The sequence below is a fragment of the Mytilus galloprovincialis genome, chromosome 3 (genome assembly GCF_965363235.1).
Source record: "Mytilus galloprovincialis chromosome 3, xbMytGall1.hap1.1, whole genome shotgun sequence".
In the NCBI taxonomy this organism is placed as follows: Eukaryota; Metazoa; Mollusca; class Bivalvia; order Mytilida; family Mytilidae; genus Mytilus; species Mytilus galloprovincialis.
Window position 1 is genome coordinate 46,376,253 of NC_134840.1, and position 21,161 is coordinate 46,397,413.

A 21,161-nucleotide genomic window follows, 5' to 3' on the forward strand; every position below is an offset into this window, starting at 1 on the left:
TGTTATTGTCTCTTAATTTGATTTCATTGGAATTAATTTTTCGTGAATTCAATTGCATGTTTATGAAAGTTATATTCTTTGAAGGTTACAATTTCTTAAGTGTTTAAACTGTGTGGATTATATCATGGAAATTAGTAAATTGAAACTGCAGCCAAAAATGTATGCTTTTACAGTATGTCAATAGACCACTTTCAAGTTCAATGCATTTCCCCAAAAACTTTTAGTGAACATCATTTGTGCCCCTAGGGGCATCGTAACTTCTGTTTCTGAGTTGAGCAAGTGTTTGGAAAACTATGATGATATATTGCACATATTTTTTTTTCAGCAAATTGAATTCTTATAATTGACAATCAGCATTTTCTCGGTTTGGTCAGATTTAATGTTTATAGAATCATTGTAAGGTGTATATGTCAGTCTAATATCTGATCTCAACCTTATATTCTTTGTTGAATGATTGAAGTTAGTTTTTCTGTCACTGTTAGTTTCCATGTTATCAAAAGCATTTAACTTATATAATTACTGCAAGGTGTACATATTTGTATAACAGGAGTCACCTTTTAATTGATTTATATATGCAATATTTAAATGACTGAAATGTGTTGAAATTGTCACATATTGAACATACCGGTAACTGAAATATTCAAGTGTGTAATTGTATATACATTTGTATATATATAATCTTTTTTTTTCCAGTCTCCAAAGCCATCTATTGGTGAGGGACCATCACATAAGCCCTGGTCATCACTACCGACATCAGATATTCCACCAGGCATACAGAGAAATGGGTCGGTTGGATCATTTGATGATACTTTCTTTGGAGTGGTAAGTTTATAACAAACAATAGACATATTGTTAACTGTTCACTGCATCTTGGACTGTATTTCTGTCTGCTGTTGTAGATTCTAATTGCATATTGCCTGTTAAGGCTTCAGACCTAAACCATAGTTTGAAACAGATGATAGAAATATGTGGGGCAACAGACTACATGTGCAAAAACAAAAGTATTTGAGTATCAGTATATAGCAAGGAAAAACTAAATTCTCCATAAATGTGACTTTTCCTTGACATAAATCTCTTTCTTGACTTTAATCTTATCTTTTATATGAGTTTTGTTTTGAAAACTTTTCCTTCTTAAAAGAACATGAACTTTACATTTTTCATTCACAAATCTTACATGAAAGACACCTGGTAACATTTTATTTGTCAGATAACTTGGCTTTTACAACTCTTAAGAATTTATCATTACTATATTAAGGCTATTTTGTGAAATCATGTCCCATGAGTGACAGAAAGACAAATAACTGTAACAGGTTGGGATGTAAAACACAAATATTTGTCTCATAGCATCCGCTGTTTTTCTGTACTCAGAAGAACTCAGACAAATGAGTTTCAGATAATAAAAGATTTTTTTGTGTTCGAATTTTTATGAATTAGTGGTATGTGACAACTCTCCATCCAAGTCACAATTTGTAAAAGTAAACCATTACATATCGAAGTACGGTCTTCAACACGGAGTCTTGACTCACACCCAACAGCAAGCTATAAATGGCTGTTTTATTAGGTTATGTACTTTGAATTTGCATTCTGTAACTTCTACTGTTTGACATATTATCATTAGTTAATGTTATGGTTGTATATGTCATCTATTATGCCTATTTCATGAGTTTTAAAAGTGCTTTTCCTGATTTTTATTTTCCATCAATCAAGATTGAATGGAGAGGGATTGAGATGTCAAGAAACTAATTCAACCCTTCTACATGTTCTTGTGCTTGCCCTAAGTCAAGGAACCTAGTCAGTGGTTTGTTATATCCAAAATGTTTTTTGTCAGTTAGAGAATTTTATGGTTATTGGCATGTTAAATATTTACAACTGTTGTAAAATTTGTGCAATTAAGAATTTGAGATATCAAAAAAACATCTGATTATTTGTAAAGACCATATGATGTACTCTCGATTGGGTTGCTGTCTCATAGATGTATACCCTTTCTCTAATTTTTGTGCTATTTTCACATTTCCTGACCGTTGTGAGAAAAATATTTCTTCTCACTAGTGAAAAATCTGTTCTCTGCAAATGATTGGTTGAAATTTAATTGTGATGTTCAATTTTCTTGTTTTCTTCTGAATATTCTTATTGTGACTGCATGAAAAAGGCGAACATGCCTGATGACATCAATCAAACGTACACAACTTTCCTCGAATCTTTGAAAAAGAAGGATAAAAATCATTAGAGAAACAGATTCCACCACTCTAACTTGTGTATTACGATATTTCTCCACTCTCAACAGTTAAATTTTAATTATTTAAAAAACCTGTCAAGCCTCGCGCTTTAAATATTAAAATTTAACTGTCTCGTAATACACTTGTTGCAGTTGTGGAATCTATATATCTCTCATTTTATTCATACCATAGAAAATCCTCAATATGGAACTTTTCAATTATCTTCTGGCAACCCAGAATCATTTAATGTACTGTAGCAAGTACATATATTGATAATTTATGGATTGATTTGAAATCTGATGATTGATTAGGTCACGGTTTGATATTTGTTTCATCCTTTATGATGGTTGCACTAATCGTATTACATAGGCTTAACCTCTGGAATGTATTGGATTGACCATTCAAATCAATAAGGTTGATTGTTTTGTACCTACCACCATCTAAGTAGATCTTTACACATTATCTCTTTTTATGTTAAGAGTAATTCCTTATATTTGTCAAACTAGGCAAAGAATTCAATATTATTTGGGGAATTCTTGAAATGTTGCATTAACTATGCCAGTAATTTCTACATTTATATTCCTGATTTCAAAGCATACAGTTGTATTGGTTTGAGAAAACTTTTATAACTTGTATAATTCATGAATTGTTGAAAATATGTTGTCACATATAACCAGCTACATCCTGGTGGATAAAGTACATCTTATCATATTTGGCTGTACTAGAGAATTTGAAACCCTTTTGTAATGATTTACTAGCTGAAGTCATCCACGCGTGAAGTCATCTGAGTAGATGTCCGGAATTAAGACATAACTATTAATATCTGAGGAGGCAAATAGTCGTTCCTTATAGTTATTTCCCAAAAAAAACAAACTTTCTGATTCCAAACTTTGAAGATTAAAATTTGTGCTTCACACAGCAGAAAAAAAAAGATGCTGTGGTGGTTTTTAAACAAAAAATTCAGAAAGAAATAAAAAATCATAAGCCCTAACTCAAAAGTTAAATGGTCAATTGGTTTCCTTACAATTAATCTTTCAACAACAAAACTATATTAATTCAACTACAAAATTATGTATAATTGGTTTTTGCAGAATATCCAGAAGATTGATGTTATTTTATACAATTCTGAATAAAAATTGATTTTTGTCAAATTTCATAAACTTTTGAATGTCATAAAATTGATTATAATTGATCATGAAAAAAATATATATTGAAAAGCCTGTAAAAGGAGTATTTCTAATTCCAACTTTTTTGTCTCGTTCATGTATAATCTATGAATGGCAAGTAAATTAACTTTCCGATAACATCTTCAAATTTCCCCTTGCAGGCAGACATAAAATGGTAGATTTTACATGCATGATCAATAATTGTAATATTGAACTCATGTAACCCATCAATTTGTTTTTACAAATTTTCTACCTAAACACTTAATGTGCTGAGATTTCTACAAACCAGTATTGTCATTAAATTATTTGATAGTTTAAAGGATTGGTAATAAACAGTCTTCATTCAATGAACTTTTGGACAATGTTGAACCTGTTATTACTTCTAATTGAGGGTTTGTGATTAAGTATGTCTGATCGATTTTGTATATTGTGTTTTAATGGTCCGTCAAAAAATTTAATTTTAGTCCTGTCACATTAATAGTTCGATAATAATAATTGGTATCAGTATTTATAGTAATTTAAATTATTAAGCATAAAAATTAACAAGGTCAAATTATTTTTTAATGCATTTACATTGAATAAGTTGGATTGTATAATTTAGGAGTAATTGTATAACTTTTCACGACAACATGAACATGTTTCTGTGGATAGTACATATAATATGATTGTCTCAAGAAAATGTGCCACACCAGTGAAAGATTTATTTAAATATAAAGAGATGTGCTACGATTGCCAATGATAAAACTATCCACCAGAGTCCAAACGATGTGGATTTAAGAAACTAAAGGTCACCAGTTCAACCTTCAACAATGTGTCAAACCCATACCCTGTAGTCACCTATAAATCCCTTGGCATGACAAAATGTAATACAACTCAATGTATATGTAACCTTATTATTTTTAAAAATCATTTTTTTTTTAAAAATCCCATGTCTTTTGGGTTTCTCTCAATCATAAATTGGTATCTCTTGTCTCCTTTTATACATTCTAGTATATATTAAAACATAACAATTCCATGAAAGGATGTGACATCTGTCATATGAGGAAAAAGTAAGTTTCAAGTTCAGTTAAATTTATTTTTTAAACGTGTTTCAAAACTACAGTATAAGATCATACATTGTTGAAATAAAAGTTTTTTAACATTTGATGCATAAACTTGAAATAATGTAACAGAAAGGGGTTGAAAACGGCATAAAGTCAAGCTTTTTAAACATATCTTTACATGTAGGAGGCAGAAAAACCAAGTGAAAGCCTTAAGTATATGTATATATTTAATTCATACCTTATCCTACATACATAGTTATGGTGTTGTAGGATTACTGGGATTTACTTTCAATAATATGGCCTATATTTGTATAGGGTTCAACAACATTTATGTATGGTTACAAAGATAACACATGCCCCAAAAAATACGATTATAGGTCATTTTTGTTGCACATTTCTTACACTTCCTGAATATTGCTATGTACTGTTAATTTTTTGTCAAGTCTTGTTTTGGAATGCAGCATTGTGGTGCGTTTTCTTCACTTTTGTTGAAAATACAAAAAATTCTAAAGAAGTTCTGAAAATCATTGTCTTCTTAAAGATATTCTTCAGAGATTAGTCATAATATTGTTTACTAAATCTGTGGTACTAAGATTTACTGGTTCAGCTTTGGGCTTTATGATCTGATTTAGTAGTATACTTACCACTTGTCTTAATGAAATATGACCAAATAAAGGATTATGACAAAGCCTCTAGTCATTGTTTTCTTCTCCAATAATTTTTAAAACATCCTTAAAAAAAACTTTCTCCTTAAAAAGGCACTTAATTAAAACCTCAGTATTTAACAAGTCTTGCAATTAGATAAATAAATGAGGGAGTTTAAAATCTTTGCTGGAAGCACATACCATACAGAACTTAAACCTCTTTAGTAATTAGATATTAGCCAGTGTACTGGTACTATCCATTTTCACAACAGATGTATAGCCCAAAGCAGAAAAGCATTGGTCAGAATTTAACATGTTCAAATGATTTAAATCTCTGCTTGAAATTTAAAACTTATCCTGACAAAGGTTTGATAGTTAAAATGAAAATAAAATATGTAGTATCTGAAAAAGGATTAAGCCTATTTGCCTATCTTCTTAAGTATATATATAAATAAATTGCAATTTGTGTCATTGAAGATCCTGTGTAATTTGGTAACAAAATGGAGCCTTGATATTTTAATATGTTAAACAGCAAACTGCTTTAAGTTAAAAGACTTGAATACCTATTATTTATGATAATTAGCACACTGGAAGCATTAATTAGTTAATGTATATGTTGTTCTATATAACTTCTTTGAGTATGGAGCTTTTTGTCAACTCAGCATTATGTATAACTTGATCGAAGCCAAAAATCATTGGTCATGGTCATTTATTTTTAGTTTGGACCTTTATTGCTTAACTTAATACATCAACTGTCAAAAGATTATTCCACTTTGTTGCTGCTTAAATCTGAATTTTTCAACTTAACCAAGACAGTTGAATCTATAGACAAAATGCAATGTCTCCAACCCAATTTTGTTGGGGGGTATCATTAAAACAAAACTATTTAACACAACATTATTATAAACTGAACCAGCCACCCATCAACAAATTAATTATTTAAAAAAAAGTTCACAAACCAGTATAAATAATTCTTGAACAACAGATTTTTAAGAGTTGCTAGCATCATCTGGGTATTTTTTGCATCAAAAATGTATAGTTTACATTACACAGTGGAAACAACATAAACAAATTAATTTGGAATCAGATGACCGTTATGTATTAAAAACATGTCAAACAGTAACTTATGAACACAACAAAAGAAAAAAATCTCATTGGGTTTCAAACAAAAGTATATGATAAATTCTGCAAAAAAACATTAGATTACTTTACTACATTAGTGTCATGGTAAAACATGACGTGAGGGATAGAATTAATGAACATTCACTAATTGGGCGATAGTTATGGCCTTTTCAAATTTGGATAACATACGTCTCTTAAAACAGATTTTTAGTTGATATTTGCTTTTATTTTGGAACATACTGAAATAATTGAACATCATGTTGGATTCAAATATTTTAATTATAACCTAATTTATTACATTTAGAACACATATGGTGGAATTTGTAATTCACAAGAAATAAAAAAAATCAGGGGGAAAATTACAGAAATTTTATACAAAAAGTCAACCTAAAATAAAGCACAATGCATTAAATAAAATAAGAAAAAACATTCTTTACATTTCTGAAAACTTCATTCTTTTTATGTTAAATGATTTTTTTCAAGATATCAAAAGTTTCTTCTAAATGATTTGGATATATGGGAAAAAAAAGATTAACTGTACAATGACAGTTCAAATCTCTAATATTCACATATTTTTTGCTTTTAAACATAACTAACATTAGCATTTTCATCCTAATTTCTTTTTGCTGTGTCTGGAAAAAGTCATGAACGTCTCGAGACATTACTTGCACAGAGCAAGCATGCATAGATTTATTTCAGTGTAGGAAATTATGTGTACAAGTAAAGCACACAAAACATGTTTCTTTGTAGAGAGGGTATACAGACATAAAAGGTCTTATTTCAGGTAGATCTTACATTGATTATGTAAATATTTTTTCTTAAAGGAAGGGTGGATATATGAATCAGTTTAAAATGATGCCTTTTGTATCCGGATGAGCATTTTTAAAGTATGTTAGTGATAATTGAAAAAACTGCTAAAAAAGACGGGAAATGCAATTCAGATGATGTAATTCTTATAAAGCTGGTTACATAAGTGTAGATTTTCAATTATTATTCGTTATTCTTAGTATTGTAAACAAAGAACAAAAGAATAAATAAACTTTGAGTTGATTTTTATATACTTTTTCATGTGTTAGATTGACTCATTATGTAATTTTCAAATGAAAATTAAATAGATCAGGATGAATTAGGTTTCTAAGTCAATATTTATCATTTAGCTTGTTTACACCTTCATCCTACAGTATGTGTCAGTATATATATATTTATGATGCAAACTTTCATACAAACAAACATGATTCACATTTAATTTATGAGGTCATTATAGAAATTTATATATTTTTATAGACTTAAAAGGTATATAAATACATGAACATTTATATAAAACAGCTATTGCATACTAAGAGACATTTTTGACAAATATATATATGGGTTTTCTTTGAGCTCAGATCTTTTGAATGGTATTTGTGTTAACTAACATACTATTAAGGATCTATTTTCAGAGTAGAACCTTTTAGTACTGACTGCCTTAGTATAATATTTTAGATACCTATATCTACATATTGGAATTAAACATTAACAAATATCAGTTTTGGTTATCTCCCTTTTAAAATCACTGAAGTCGTAATGATCATAGTTAAAATGTTTTCTTTGATAACATTGTAATTATTCAATTTTAATTCCAATTAACCCATCATTATTTGGAGTTGATCTTGAAGAGATGATACATAGAATTTTCTTTTTTTGATTTTTTTTCTGTTTTATATATCCTCAACCGTCTTATAAAATTACCTGCCTGTGTTATATTTATGAATGGTTCAACATTTTTTTTCTTAAAAGTTGTTACAAACAAACTTGAGTTGAACACAGTTTTGAGGGTGAAGACTGAATTTCAATAATCAAAAAAATCAAAACTCTATTGTCAATCTCTTAATAGCAGTATTTTCCAGGCCTCATGTTTACCTTTGAGAGATCTAGCAAAATAGTGTATTCAGCAAAATATTGGTAACTCTAGATTTGTTTATACTTGAATGAACCTATAAATATTTTGCCTAGAGATTCTGACTTTAATGCTTAGCATAGCAGTAAATGTAAATTAAATCGTAGCATTACAAGGAACAGCATAACTTTTTAATGCTGCCATTTTTAGTGCACTTTTACATAATAAAAAATGAAATATGACTATGAATAATGTCCCTTTTATTGAAATATCAAATTAAATACCCACTTCAAACAGTAGGCCAATTTTTAAAGAGGATTATTCACACACAGGAATTCCAACTACCTACTAAAAAGACAAGAAATTATTGATAACATATCATTTATAAATGGAGACCTCTTCAATTTTATCAGTCTTGAAAGGTCCTTCACAATTTAAATAGGGTAAACACTAATAATAAAGTAGAAAAGCCTTCAAAATTAATGAACGATTTGATTTCATACATATTTGATAAATGTAGAACCTAGGTGACAACTGTCAATATTTTCCTCTGTATATCACAATTGAATATAGGCCGGTGACCAAAGTCGGAATTGTGAAATTTTAATCGTCAAAAATGGTACACGGCTATATTATATATCATTGGATTCGGAAATTTGTGTACTTTGAGATTCTTCTGGTCGTCAAAAGAAAATATGGTGCAGTTTTTCAGAAATCTTGATCAAAGGTCACAGGTCGTTTTCAAGGAAAAACAAAATTGAATATCTAACTCCAATTTAAATACCATTTTTACAGTAGAATGATTGAAAACTTAAATCTATTTTCTTCCTTATTCAATTTTTCCTCCAAAAAATGGAAACCCATCAATAAATGAGATTTCCAATCACACGTATGCGACTTTACAAAAAGGGGGGTAGTTTTCAGTTTTAAATGATGTATTTTTTTCAAATAATAAGAACAACGTCTGTCAAAACTTAACAAAATTTATAGAAAATTATGAACACATATGTATTTATTACTATAACCATTCTCGTATACATCAATAAAAGTGAAAACTTAAGTTTTAGCCATATACCATGTATACGTTGAATTCGCTACATGCAAAACGGACAACAAAAATTATTTCAAAACATACTTATGATTGAGGTTTAAAGATTTCATGACGATTTCTCTGAAATAATGTTTTGTATTAGTAGTAAAATAAATCATTTTAAGATAAACTTACAACTTTAAAAAGATATGTTTTATGATAGAACAGCCTTTTATTCGTTTGAAAATGGAGAAAGTTTCGGTTATTCAATCCCAAACTAAGTGACGCAAGTCTAGATCATATTTTTTTTATGCAGGATATATTGACATAGCTCTAAATATACTAAACTTTAATCAGTAATTCAGACCTCAAATGACTTTTGTAATGTGGTAACATTATTACGACGTTCTGACCATTGGCTGGAATACATATTTCCGCAGGTGCATGAAGGTTTGACAAATCTCGAATGTCAGTATTGGTCCATAGTGTTTAAAGAACACGACACAATTCTTAAGCACGAATCCTATAATAATATTGCTAATATCAATGTTAAACTTCGGACATTTAACGTGCTGTGCATTGCAATAGAGTGGTGGTCAAATGTTTGTGTACCACATATAGCGAGCTTTTATCCATCACCATTGGACATCATCGTCATTATAAAATACACTTTGGCCATGTCACTCTATTTTATTTGGGACATAAAACAACTGAAATATCAGTGCACCTCTGGGACAAATGCCAAAAGAACCCTGTATTGAAAGAAACGTCTTGTCCTGCAGCTTGAAACTCAAAATATATCTAAACAAAAGTCAAGAAAAAACAACATCTGTGATCCGCATCGACAGTACACACTAGCCATGATCACATGACTGTAATCTGCTGAATATTTCCGATTGTCGTGGTCGTTATACCTACAGTCTGGTCTGTATAAGTGATTTGATATCTGAACTAGGGACAGCATTTATATCACACTGCTGATGGTAAAAAAATTTCTTCTGTGAATGTTCTTGTAATTCAGAATAAAACAGTTTAACTCCCAGTAAAGGTTTACAGTGGCTGTATGATAAATAAGCATTAAACAGCCTTTACTTAAATGTTCTGTTTTAGAAAATGAAATTCCTCGTCTTGGTTGTAGTTTTCTTTACAATAGATGTAAGCATATGAAAGAGAGACGAAAGATACCAAAGGGACATTAAAAGTCATTAGACGAAAATAAACTGACAACGCCATGGCCAAAAAATGGAAAACACCGACAGACAATAGTACACATAGCACAACCTTTGATAGCCGTGACTTCAATTTCTTGACTTTAGCCGGCTGCCATTTTGTCTGTATGTCTCAAAGAAACATTACAGACAACATTACGTAAGTTACCGATGGTTATGTTTTAACCAAAACTAGGGGAATTCCAGAAAAAAAAATAGTTCAGTTTGGTTGTGTCATGCATATCAGAAGTATCAATATGTTACAAGTATCAATATGTTACAAGCAGGAATGGAAAACAAATTAATTGCAAATTTTCAGATCTGATCTGATACTTAGTATCTCAAAATTGTAAACTGCAAAATGTTGCTAATGAGATGGGCAACGACAGAGCTTACAGGTATCATTACTCGTGATACGGTGACCTTCTGCTGTAGCCTGTTCTGTTTTAGTCGCCAGTTCTTCATAATTAAGTACATGTTCCCAAAATTAAATTTCCACGTTCGACACTCAGGTGTTACAATTGAAACAGAATCTTCTAAACCTTCCGGGGGCACACGAGATAACCCCTGTTTTTCAGTATGCTTCGTGTTATCTTGGGTGGTCTATGTAGAGTTTTGCAGAATTTTGTTTGCCATTTACGTCGTTCTTCTACTCTTACCCTGCCGTCTTGATATTATCGTCGACTAATATGTGTTAATATCCCTTTAAATCCTGTGGCCTGTTTAAAGTAGTCAGAGGTACACCCCTGTTCATTAAGTATTTATTGACTGAACAAGGACCAACGTAAGGTATCATTTGAGATATGTGCACTTTATACGATGGCGCAGAGGAGTGTAGTACATTGAGACCTGGGGAATTGACATTGGAAAGTTAAAATCGCCCTCCAAATTTTGTCATATAATTTTTGTAAAGAAAAGGTCAAGATACGATGCGAACATTCTAATTTCTGTAGTATCTTTTATCACAAGCGAACTGGGAAATGTAAGTACTGACTGACTTATGTGTAGGTAAATAGAGACAGGATATCTTCAATATATCTGAATTTTGAAATCAAAGAACTAAGCAAAATGGTTTCTTTAGGTCTTTTAAAGGTTCTGTATTTCAAATTGCAGTCCGAACTGTATAGATATCACTATTTCATGTAGACTTATGCATCATTCGTTTCCATTTTTATTATAAACAATTTTCAAGCGAATAGAACTAACCCGATGATAGATGTACATCTATGATTAAAGTCACACTGAATTATCCACGCAATTTCGGGTATATTTCATCATTACACCAATCAACTGTGTCAAAATGCCTCAATTTACTGTACGTTGGTTAACATATATCAATTATTCCACTTCTGCATTTAAGAAATTAACACTATTTAAGGGATTTAAATGAATGTTTGCTACTTTGAAATGTTAAAGCAAAGTTTCAACGGACTTTCTAGTTTTGTTATCTTTTGGGGATTTTGTCGGATTCCTATTTCTTAAATAAACCACTGAAAAACGTAATTTGCCTCTTACATAAATAAAATGAGATTAACAGAACCTTTAAAAAGAATTATGAACACCAAAATAATTTAACGAAACAATAAACAATCAACAAAAACAAGTAATATCAAGTCCAAAATATTACAGGAAAACTATGTCTCAGCCCGATCATGGACAGGACACAACTATCCGGATTTTTTTAAAGTAAATGATTGATTAGCAGAGATTTTTAAAATTAAAAAAGATATTGTTTTAAACAATATTATCTCATAAAAACATGTGTACATGAAAAGAAAAATAGCAGTTTTATTACTTTATAGTAGATACGATATAATTCATTCATCAGCGCTTTATTGTATGATGCTGGAATCGAGTAAAACACAAAATGTCCCCGTTAATAGTAGTTTGTACCTTCATAATTTGTCATCAAAAGGCTTAGAGGATTACCCTTTTCGCCTAATGCAGAGAACACTATGTCCGATGTTTGAATAAAACAAAAAAGAAAGATATGCGATGACAGCTTTTGAATAAAAAGCCAAATTGCATGCCACTAATGATCTGCATTTGATGTCAAACTCGCTGATTTAAAGCTGAAATAAAAAAAACTGCACCATACGACTTTTTGACGACCAATCTTAAATTCAAGTAAAATCATTTTTCTAGTACTGTGCCAATTTTTAGCCGTGTACCATGGAGTGAAATTAAACTTCTTGAATAATCGACTTTTTCCTATTCTGTCACCGCACTAATATACTCTGTATGTTAAATAGATACTTGGTGTTTAGGTTTAAGAATAAATACTGACTTTTGATAGTTTGATAGTAGTATGAGATTTATACTCATACAAGGCAAGCTATGAACAGATTTGTTGCTTTACAGGGAAAACATGTTTCTTTTAAAGTCAAAATATTTTATTCACAGAAAAATTGCAAGTTCAAAGATAAAAAAAAGATGGTATGTGTTTCAGAAATCTGCTTGCTTTGGCTTCTTCGAGAATGGCTTCTTTAAGAAAATTTGTCAACAAACCCATTGCATTTCATAATGAAGAATATCCTGCTTGTTTGTAGAATAGAGACAGCTGGTGAATATTCTTTTAATAGATATATAAGAATCAGAGTAGTTTGATATAGTTTAAGTGGTTGGGGTATAAATTTAGAAATTTAAGACCAATGAAATGTTTTTTTATGAATCTAGATTGACTCATCATACTTTCAGGAACCACAGATGAACAAGGACATGCAGAAAGATATGTTTTCATCAAATTCAAATATTAGAGTAATAGGTCAAGATGTTATTGTTTCTATTTTCAGGACCCAGAGGTTAACAGTGTTTGGCTGCAGAGTCAGGATTTCATTGGTCTAGGATTTAATATAGCTGGCAGTATGAGGGATGGTATCTTTGTCAGTCAGGTTCACAACAGGGGACCAGCTGTAGAATCAGGACAATTTAAAGTTGGTATGTCTCTTAATGTTACATTAGAAAGTCTATAAGGAAAGGTAGGGAACATTCAAACTGAATATTATGTTGTTTTTTCTGAATGTTATCTACAAAGTACAAACAAACAAACAAAACGACTAAAAACAAAGGAGATAAAAGTAAGCTGATGTTATAAGAAACATATTAAAATTAGCACGTCAAGTTTCAAAGTACTCTTTTGTATGTTTATGTTCTTTATCCAAATGGTCCATACTGCATGATGTTTATATTTTTGTCTTATCTGTGTCATACAATTGAGTATGGTGCGGTAACAGCATTTAGGAGATTTTTCATTAAATATGTTTAAATGAAACAAAACTGTAACATAAAACAATACTATAACAGGATACATTAATAGATGGTTGCTAAACATCTAGCAGCAAATTCAGTGTTCAAAACTAGAACAAGTAACGGTGAAATGAAAAGAAACCCTGCTTTGTGCTACGGCAACACGCTGAACTGCATTCTTAACGTGCTAGTTCACAAGATAACAGTCTGCAGGAAGACATTTTACCTTACCCAGACACATTATTTTAAGTCCTAGCTTACCAGTCTATGCTCTCAATTCTTTATGTTGCATGCTTAGCTAAGAAGCAGCAAATACCGATCATAGTATTTTGTGGACCAGGTTGGGGATCAAACCAATCAACATTGTTTTTTTACATTAAAAATGTGAAATTATGAACATTACCACATTATATTAAAAAGTCTGCATCTACGTCACGCTTTTTCACACGCTTTTTGGCATGTCATGTCATGATTTCCCATTGTCAGAGGTTGGCAAGTATGCCAATCATCACAGCATGCATGATTCTACCATACCACCTAGACGGTACAAGATACACAAACATTTGTCTAAACTAACAGGAACAAAAAGAAAGTAAAGGAAATAATTTGTAAATAGAGAAATAATTCAGCATATATATACATCCAATTATTCATGCAATTTTCTAAGTCACTTTTCTAATTTAACATACATTTTATTTTTCAGGTGATCGCATTTTGAGTGTAACCATTTCTTTTGAGAATATGGTGTATGAAGATGCACTTACCATTCTTAGTTATGCTTCACCGTATCCTGTAAGAGTCACATTACAAAAAGAGAAACTTGTACGTAAAGATCGTCGTGTCAGTGAGTCTCCGTCTACACTTAGTCATCCTCTATACAGGAGTCAGTCAATGGATACATTAAAGAAAGTAAGGAAAGATTCTACATTGATGCCACAAAGAAGCTTCAGTGAAATGAGGCCAGAAAAAAAGAAGGAGAATCATCAGAGGTCATCAGCTACACCATCTTTCTCTGGTAAAGGGGAGGCTTTCCCTACTATTCAAGAAAATGTCAGTAAGAATGATTTAAAGTTAACAAATGGTGAGGAGGTCTTCAAAGAAACAGTAGTGACCGTAGAGAGAGAACCAACTAATATCCCATCAGTCACTGTAGATATGGTGGACGGAAATGAAAAACATGACACATCAAATGCAACAGCTTTTGCTGCCAATTTGTTTGATAAACTTAATGAACAAGATAAGCTAGATATGTTGAGACTAAGTTATGAAGATCCAAATGATGACTCAAATAATAGTAAAGTTGTTGTTTCATCTGCTGAAACTTCTTTCACCGAAACTCCTAAATCAGTGGGTTCTTTAGACTTGGATACAGTTGTTGTAGAATCAAAATCTGCTCCAACCAAACCAGAAAGGAGGAAAAAGAACAGGTCTAGTGGGAGCAGTGTATCGTCAAGTGACATTTCTATCAGTCCAAGAGTTAGTTCATTACAGTCACCAGATATTGAAGTACAGGAAGTTTTCAGCGAATCAGAAGTACAGTCTTCAGAATCACAACCAAAGTCCTCGGTATTTATAGATGAGATATCTGAGGAAATCATCACACCTGCAATTAAGGATAGAAATACTTCAGTCTTGAGTGACAAAATTGAATTCAGTGATGTGGATATTACTATAAAATCTGATACCTCACGATCCTCACCTGATATTGGCAGTCTAACACTAGTGGATTATAGCTTATCAGACATGGAAAGTACTCTGAGACCGTCAACTCCTGATAATAGACCTATTGTTGATGAGGAACTTATTACTCCTGAGCATTCAAAGAAAGATTCTTCTGGTCAGTTATTGTCTAATCTGATAGCATTTAAAGGTTCTCCAACTGAAAATAGTGAAAATTCAAGTATAGGATCAGATGTATGTAATGATACAGTAATTAAAGCATCCAATAGCAGTTCATCATTTTCTAGCTCTGGCGATGAAAAAAATGAATCAAAATTACAAAATACCTCAGAAGTTGACTTTAATGTGACATCATCAAACCCAAGTTTGTTTTCTACACCATACCCAAGCAGGAATACGAAAGAATCAATCAGTGGTATGTCCTATGATATATCTATGAATGAATTAAATGATATAGAAACTCAAATGAGCCAAAAATCAAAACAAGGAAAAGATTCACAAAAAAGAGGTATAGCTTTTGAAGTGAGGGATGATTATACCACTGGATCAGTGAGAACAGTTACTGTTGATTCAAAATCATCATCTGTTTTGAGGACAATGTCTTGTTTTGATAAAATTGGAAATTTAGAACAATATGAAAATACATTACAAATGACAAGAACAGGTTCTTTCACAGGAAATGTGACGAAAGATTCTACTGACAATTCATTAGATTGGTCAGGGAAAAGGTTAGTTAGGTCAGGGTCATTTTCTGATATTCCACAGGATGATTCAGTTAAAGATTGGCGAGACCATAATGTTATTGATGATAGCGATACCATTAATTCCAGTATAAATGAAGATATCATTTCATCAAATGATAGTATCAATGAAGATGAAAATGAACAAAAAGGAATGAAAAAATCAAATTTCTTCAGAGCAAGAGAAAATTTAGCAAACTTGTCGGACAATTCTGAATCACTGCAGTCATTACATTCTTTGACAGAATCATCAAGTCGTAGTTCAACGCCACCACCTCCGTATACTGCCAATGGGAAGGACAATGGTCTCGGTTTGTCTCCAGATTCCATCAAACTCCCCAATAATTTAACAGATGTAATTTTCAATACTGACAGTGATAATAACATTATTCCAGCCGTAAAAATTGAAAATAAAGAAAACATTCGTGTGTCAGTTTCCACGTCCGGACATGATGATGATGACACAGACTGTTAATTTTACTAATTACCTCATGAACTGGTCATTTATTGTTAAAAAGTTTGGGCATACATGTAAAAACCTAATCACAATTGTAAATTTTATTTTTGGAAAATCTTATGGTGCTGTTTTCAAAATATGCATATTGTTGTATTGAAATACAAACAATTATATAAATCTGTATCAGACATTTCCTACTGGATGTTTTAAAATGTTATAGCTACCCACCTATATATTTCACCTACTTATAGTTATCTTAATAATGAATATGAAAACCTGCTTGCATCATACAAAAAGTTCCATTCTGTGTCTATGATATGTATGTTTTAGTTAATATGTGAAACTTATTATGTGTTGCTCATGGATTTCTACCTCATTTCAACATCCATTTATAATTGAATTGGTGATTATTTTTTCTGCAAACAAATGAAAGGATGACTTAGAATAAATTACTGTTTAAATGAAAGGAAGAACTTTTTTAAGACCAGAACAAAGTGTTGTTTAATATTCTATGAACAGGTGTGTCATGTAAATTAAAGAAATGTTTGTTTCTTTTACATTTGCATAACAAACGATTTGAAGTTGAACAACACTTTTGTAATGACTTTAACATATTAAAGCTGGAAAAATAAACATTTTTACTCAGCTAATGTATTAGAAGATGTTTGCAAAAACATTATCCAGTATGAATTGGGTCAGGATGATATGCCAAGTGATTATAACAGTAAGCATTTTGAAATTGTTCATACTCAAATTTTATCATATATATATATTGTATATTCAACTATCCAATGTATAATTTATTTAAGGTATTAATGGAACTATTTCTCCAAGAAACAGGGTTCTTTTTAAAATCTATACAAAAGTATAAAAATCATAATGTATAAGCTTTTAGGTGAAACCACAGATTTTTACTTTTATTAATAAGTTTTTTTTAAAGTTATATACCAGTAAATGAAACAAAGTTAGATTACTTTTTCATTGCATTTTGTTTTTAGTTATTGCTTAAATGTGATAAGCATTGCTTTGGTATGCTTTGCAGGTTTCAGTTATATACAATGTCATAATACAAATAGACTTGACACAGTTTGACATAATTTGTATGTTGTAATAAAAAGAAACTACTAAATCATTTTTTTCAATAATGCAAAAAGAAAATTACTTATCTGAAGCTATTTATTATTTAGACAAATTTTTCAGGTGGTAGAAGGATGACTGGATTATCTCCCTTTAACTGCAAATGAGATTTTATAAAAATGAAAATTTGAAATTTGACATCATATGCATGTTTAATCAATGTTAAAAATATTCATATATATGGTGCTTAATTTGTTATATATAAATTCACAGGGTAGTTTGTCCTGCTGAGGAAGACATTTATTCTCTGTTCTATATTTAATTAAAAGCTATCATGTTTGACACTTGACCCCCCTGTATGCTACAGCTAGTATACAAAAATTATTTTTGTTATGCCAAAATGTTTCAGCAGTGCTATTTTATATTGTCTTGTTTAAGTATTTATATTATGTTCATGTTTTTTGTAATTATGAATTGTAGATAGCTGTTTAAATTGTAGATTAATTATTAATTTGTATATTAGTGTATATCTTATAATCTAATAATATTAAGTGCAATACTATAGTCAATATATATACATATTTTGCATTTTAACATCAGGTTGTTTTAGTTTATCATACATATATACACATTTAATGAAATGGATAACATAATTTGAAATATTTAATCAATATTGTGCAACAAATGTTGAATGTTTAGAATACACAGATTTTAATGAAATGAAAAACAAATATGGAGGTATTTTTTTTAAATCTTTTCGTAACATTCCATAATATTAAGTATTTATATTTTTATGCTAAGACAAATTTTTTTTAATTTCCAAACTTTGTTCTAAAGTTTTATTTAAAAAAAGTGATTAAACTCTGTTTTTAAACCTCATTTAATTCCAGTTTTAATTTTTGCTCATTTTTTAAGATATTTATTTTACATATTTGATTTAGAAAATTTAGACCAAACATTGAATTTTAGTATTCCATGACTATAAAATAGCAATATCAGGGTTATTTTAAGTTGAATAATTTCTACTTTTATAGCAAATATTTTTATTGGTCTGTATGGCTGTATTTGTGAAAGAATGATCGACTCATTGTTTTGTTGTTTTGAGTTAATTCTATAAGAACTGATGTTTTGAAACAGGGTTACTTGCAGATTTTATTTGTAATGTTTTTACCCTTTTCAATGAATATTCAATTATTTGTTTTGCTATTCCAGAAAAAAAGAATGTTTAATTTTATTGGACTATAACAAGTTGTCCACTTTGTATAATAAATGTCAGAATAAGATGTTATACAATTTAGATTCTCATTATTTTACGCCAGTAAAATTATTAAAAGGGATATAGGGGAAAGATACAGACAAACATAGAACTATCAGTGTAGTCAAATTATAGTTTTAACAATGATATTTCTGATAAGAGTTGAACAAATAATAAAAAGGGTTTTGTAACTTTTCAGTCTAAAAAAAATTAATTTGCATAGCTACTGGCCTACTATGTATTAACCAAAATGTTAGGGGCTTTAAACTGTTACTTATGATTTAGATACAAATAGTTTAACAGTTTATAGCAAGAGCGGATCATTTCATATTTCATGGATTCTATTTTAGTTAATATCAAGTAATTTGATAGTTTTAGATATTTTTTAGTTTACCGCCAACAAAGTTTGCATGATTGTATATGGTGTATGATTGTGTTCCTGGCTATTGAAAAGAACTATTTCAGATGTCATGCACAAACCCAATTAAATTATTTTGTCCAGTGACACAGTTATTATTTTTTTTCTAATACTTTTTTGCAGATGTAAGGATTTTTTTTTAAGGGTAATGAGAATCTAAACAAAAAGATTTTTTAATAAACAACGAAAAAACAGTAATTTTATTAAGTGTATAGCAATGACAATGTAGATAAATATGTTATATTTACAATATTTGTGTATCAAGACAAATAAAACATACTCAGGTTTATTGTCTTCTGTCATATTGCCATTGTATCCTAAACATTCTACAAAAAACATATTATTACATTTGTATATAGAAAGGATGACAAAATCACCAAAAATATTAGGGAAAAACAGATCACACCAACCATCCTATTCCATTTGTCAGAAAAAAAATATGGTCTATGCCTTGATGACACAAAATAGAGAAGGGTTAAACAAGTTTAACATGAGATTAATATGTATTATGTCATACATCAAGAGGTCAATATGTCTTATGTCATACATCTAGAGGTCAATATGTCTTATGTCATACATTCAGAGGTCAGTATGTCTTATGTCATACATCTAGAGCTCAATATGTCTTTGTCATGCATCTAGTGGTCAATATGTCTCATGTCATACATCTAGAGATTAATATGTCTTATTTTATACATCTAAAACTCAATATGTCCTTTGTCATGCATTTAGTAGTCAATATGTCTCATGTCATACATCTAGAGCTCAATACGTCTTATGTCATACATATAGTGGTCAATATGTCTTGTCATACATATAATAGGTCAATATGTCTTATATCATACATCTAGAGCTCAATATGTCTAATGCCATACATCTAATGGTCGATATGTTTTATGTCATAGAATTAAGCATGATACACCACTTTTCTTTATTTATTAGTGCCAAGAGTAAACTTCTGACTTTCAATAATTAACTAAATCTACTCACCATCATAATTTTTGTAAAAACTAGTCTGTTGTTGACACAACATTAAGTATGAAAAAAAGTTGCAGTATCATCTTTTTTCCAACAGTTTATGAGGCTGATTTTAAGGCTTGGATACCTGATTTTAAGGCTTGGATACATGATTTTAAGGCTTGGATACATGATTTTAAGGCTTGGATACATGATTTTAAGGCTTGGATACATGATTTTACGGCTTGGATACATGATTTTAAGGCTTGGATACAGGAGTTCTCTTTACTATTTATTATTGACTGTGAATTAGCTGTCAATAACTGTGAATACTCTCTGATCTGTACTTGGTGTTTTTTGTTGTTGGGATGTACCTCGACACATCCATTCTGGTTTTTTTATACATGTATTTCTATTTGTATCCATTTCATGAGTTAATAGATATAAGAAGATGTGGTATAAGTGTCAATGAGACAACTCTCCATCCAAGTCACAATTTCTTAAAGTTTACCATTATAGGTCAAAGTACAAGTTTACCATTACAGGTCAAAGTACGGTCTTCAACATGGAGCCTTGGCTTAATATTTTTAACAGATTTTTATTGTTTGTTCTTATGTTGTACTGTTACACCACAGTCCAAGGTTAGGGAAGGGTTGAGCACCTTGTAAAATGATTACCCCAGACACATTCTATATCGGCATGTCCCAAGTCAGGAGCCTGTAATTGAGTGGTTGTTGTTTTTTGCTGTTGATCATATATGTTAAAATTGAGAATGGAAATGGGGAATGTGTCAAAGAGACAACAACCTTACCATAGGACAGACAGAATATGTTGTTTGTTTATTGTTTTGTACAGTTCTTGCATTTTTCTGCACCACTGAGCCAGAATTAGGGGAGGGTTGGGCGCCCACTTACATGTTTAACCCCACCACATTCTGTATGTGCCTGTTAGTTTACTCGTTTGAATTGTTTTACATTTATCACTTTGGGGCCTTTCACAGCTGACTGTGTGATATGGGCTTTGCTT

At 30.6% G+C, this 21,161-nt stretch overlaps 1 protein-coding gene across 1 annotated transcript in view; it reads left to right on the plus strand.

The window, feature by feature from the left end:
* The window catches only part of LOC143068120 (uncharacterized), a 49,002-nt gene extending 29,537 nt beyond the window's left edge, over positions 1 to 19,465 (plus strand). Inside the window, exons 4-6 of the mRNA XM_076241921.1 lie at positions 694 to 822; positions 13,098 to 13,242; positions 14,255 to 19,465. Of these exons, the coding sequence (XP_076098036.1) occupies positions 694 to 822; positions 13,098 to 13,242; positions 14,255 to 16,446 (2,466 nt within the window). The 3' untranslated portion in view covers positions 16,447 to 19,465. The remainder of the gene's footprint in view (positions 1 to 693; positions 823 to 13,097; positions 13,243 to 14,254) is intronic.
* Positions 19,466 to 21,161: the final 1,696 nt, after the last annotated feature.